At 44.8% G+C, this 2,668-nt stretch overlaps 1 protein-coding gene across 1 annotated transcript in view; it reads left to right on the top strand.

Annotated features, from left to right (window-relative positions):
* Positions 1–455: 455 nt before the first annotated feature.
* Positions 456–2,668, top strand: part of TMX4 (thioredoxin related transmembrane protein 4) — a 55,332-nt gene continuing 53,119 nt past the window's right edge. Inside the window, exon 1 of the mRNA XM_007955979.2 lies at positions 456–634. Within this exon, the coding sequence (XP_007954170.1) occupies positions 456–634 (179 nt within the window). The remainder of the gene's footprint in view (positions 635–2,668) is intronic.

The following is a 2,668-nucleotide window of genomic DNA, read 5'->3' on the forward strand; positions in this document are numbered from 1 at the left end:
GAATGTTTCAAGAGACTATGTTTGCAGCCATTAAACAGGGGATGAATTCTTTAATTACTGGCCATGTGAAAACCTACACGCGCCAACCTCTTTACTGGAGCCTGGGCACCAGTGGCGCATGTTATAATTCAAGCAACATTGGGTCATCTGTTTATTTTCAGCGTGGCTGCAAAGAAGAAAGGACGGCTGTTGCTAAAGCAACCAACATCCCGGATAACAGCAAATCTAGAGGCGAGGGGGCGTGGCCTCGGAGGGCCTGGGCCGATAAGAAGCTGTGTGGGCAGCTCTAGTCTGGAGCACAGCCTGTGAGCGTGGCTGGAGAAGGCGGGGCGGACCAAACAAGCTTTCCCTCCGACCTCTTTAGAAGGCCCAGTTAGACCTGCACTATTGGCCCGCAGGCGAAGCTGCGGGCCCGGTCGCTTTTTCCCCTCAACACCTCCTGCCGAGGAGCCAACATGGCGGGCGAGAGTTGCGGCCTGTTGCTGAAGGCCCTCCTGGCTGCCTGGTTCGCAGCAGTGGTGGCGGCGACAGCCAACCCCGAGCAGGCCGCGCTGCCGGCGGAGCGGAGCCTTGTCCAGCCCATGACCGCCTCTAACTGGACGCTGGTGATGGAGGGCGAGTGGATGCTGAAATTGTGAGTGTGCCCGCACGCCACACCGTGCTCACGGGCGTCACCCTACCAGACCCGCGCCAGCCGCGCCTAAGGCGTGACTGAATTCAGGATCGACCTCGGGCCGGGAACCTGACTTGCTAAAGACCTGAGGCGTTGGGGCCGAGCCGCTGGCGCTGCGCATGTGCACGCGGCCTTCTGCGTTGACAGCTTAGGGTTAATAGCATCCTCTGCTTTCCCCCAGCTTTGTGGGCAAAGTATTTTAGAGGTGAACACCTTAACAAGTGGGTGGGGGTAGAAAATTTGCAAGAAAAATTGTGCTTTAGATATATGTGTATATATAGAGGAGAAAGGGCAGTCGTGCAGTGACATTTATGTATAAATACCTAGCATGGACCAGACCAGGTATTAATAACATGAAAAATTGACAGCAGCACGGTGAAGGGCAGGCCAGTTTGTACAAAAGATCATAGTCTTCATTTTGAAGACTGAGATGTCATTGTAAAAATGAAACAGAAAGATGGATGCATTTTAAGTTATAAACAAGATTTTATGCTCATTTGTTACACTTGATGGGTAGAGTCACTGTGAGTTGGAATGACTCAACAACAATGGTTTGTGTTTTTGGAGGGGTATCATGTCTTAATTGTGCCTGTGTCATGGCCATTAATAAATTGCCTCTTGAATAATAGAAAGGAAATGGTGGATAGCATCTTTGCTTGATGGAGGTGGGAAATAGAGTTTTCAGTTAGGAGAAGGTAAGGAATTTTTTAAATTTAAGTTTAAATTAATTTCTACTAGGAAGGAAATGATTATTTGAAAGCACTTGAGGTTGACAGTGGGAAGATGTCTTCGCAATAGATTTGAGAGACATTCCTCATTTTCTTTGTAAATTGATAGCAGAGACCACATCTCTTTAGCCTGAGGTTTCACGCAATACTTGATCACTAGTATTTAGTAGTTAATTGCATTTTGAGGTAATAGTCACAGATTTGGATCTGTCCATTCTTTGTCCAAGGAGCTCTGGTGGCATAGTAGATAAGGCATTTGGCTGCTAACCAGAAGGTGAGCAGTTCAAACCCACCAGCCGTTCCACAGAAGAAAGATGGGGCAATCTACTTCTGTAAAGATTTACAGCCTCTGAAACCCAATGAGGGTCTCTATGAATCAGAATCGACTTGATGGCAGTGAGTTTGGTGTTTAGTTTGTTTGTTATCTGCCCAAGACCAAATTTTCAGTCTTTCAATTTAGATAGTGAACAACACGGCCTGGAAATACGTTGCAAGCAGATGCGTAAGGAGTGAAATCCTCAGTGTCAGATCAGGGTCAAAAGTCACTCACCTAACAAATTCAAAGAACATAGTGCATGCCACTCCTTCAAATATGCATTGACTTGTTTGGTCACAAAGAAGGGGCTTTTTAAACCTCGAACTAAAATGTCTTTGGGAGTATAATAAATCATTGAGAATATTAAACAGATCATAGACATGAAACACTTATTAAAATGGACCACTTTACTGTGGAGAGAGATGAGGAAGCCATTTTTCATTTAAGGTAGAAATTGCTTTAAAGTAAACAGAGCTGTATGTTAGAACTGTAGTAATTATAAGCGTTTTAGAGACATCATGCATTCTTTGAGTTAGTAGTATAGAAACTTTTCAGTAGATGCTAACACAATAGAGTTTTTTTAGATGTCAGTTTTCCTAGTAAAAGCTGTGTGTGGATGTACATGATGAATGTCAAAGCAAGAGTGGACTCCTTATGTTTAATGGCATCACTTCCTTTTTTTTAATAGAAGAAAAAGTAAAATAACTAAAATGCTAAAGCCTGTATGAATAAAAACCGCATTAAGCCTGTAAATAAACCACAACTCTTAAGTTTGGCCGTATTGACCCTTCAGATTTTACTTTTTCATACAAGCCTGTTGTTGTTGTTACCTGTTGTCGAGTCGAGTCGGACCCGACTCATAGTGACCCCTCCTTGGGTTTCCGAGGCAATATCACCACGGAAGTAGATTGCCCCATCTTCCTTCCGAGGAGTGCCTGGTGGGTTTGAACC

The sequence above is a fragment of the Orycteropus afer genome, unplaced genomic scaffold (genome assembly GCF_000298275.1).
Source record: "Orycteropus afer afer isolate SDZICR_OR568_19922 unplaced genomic scaffold, OryAfe1.0 scaffold00567, whole genome shotgun sequence".
NCBI lineage: Eukaryota > Metazoa > Chordata > Mammalia > Tubulidentata > Orycteropodidae > Orycteropus > Orycteropus afer.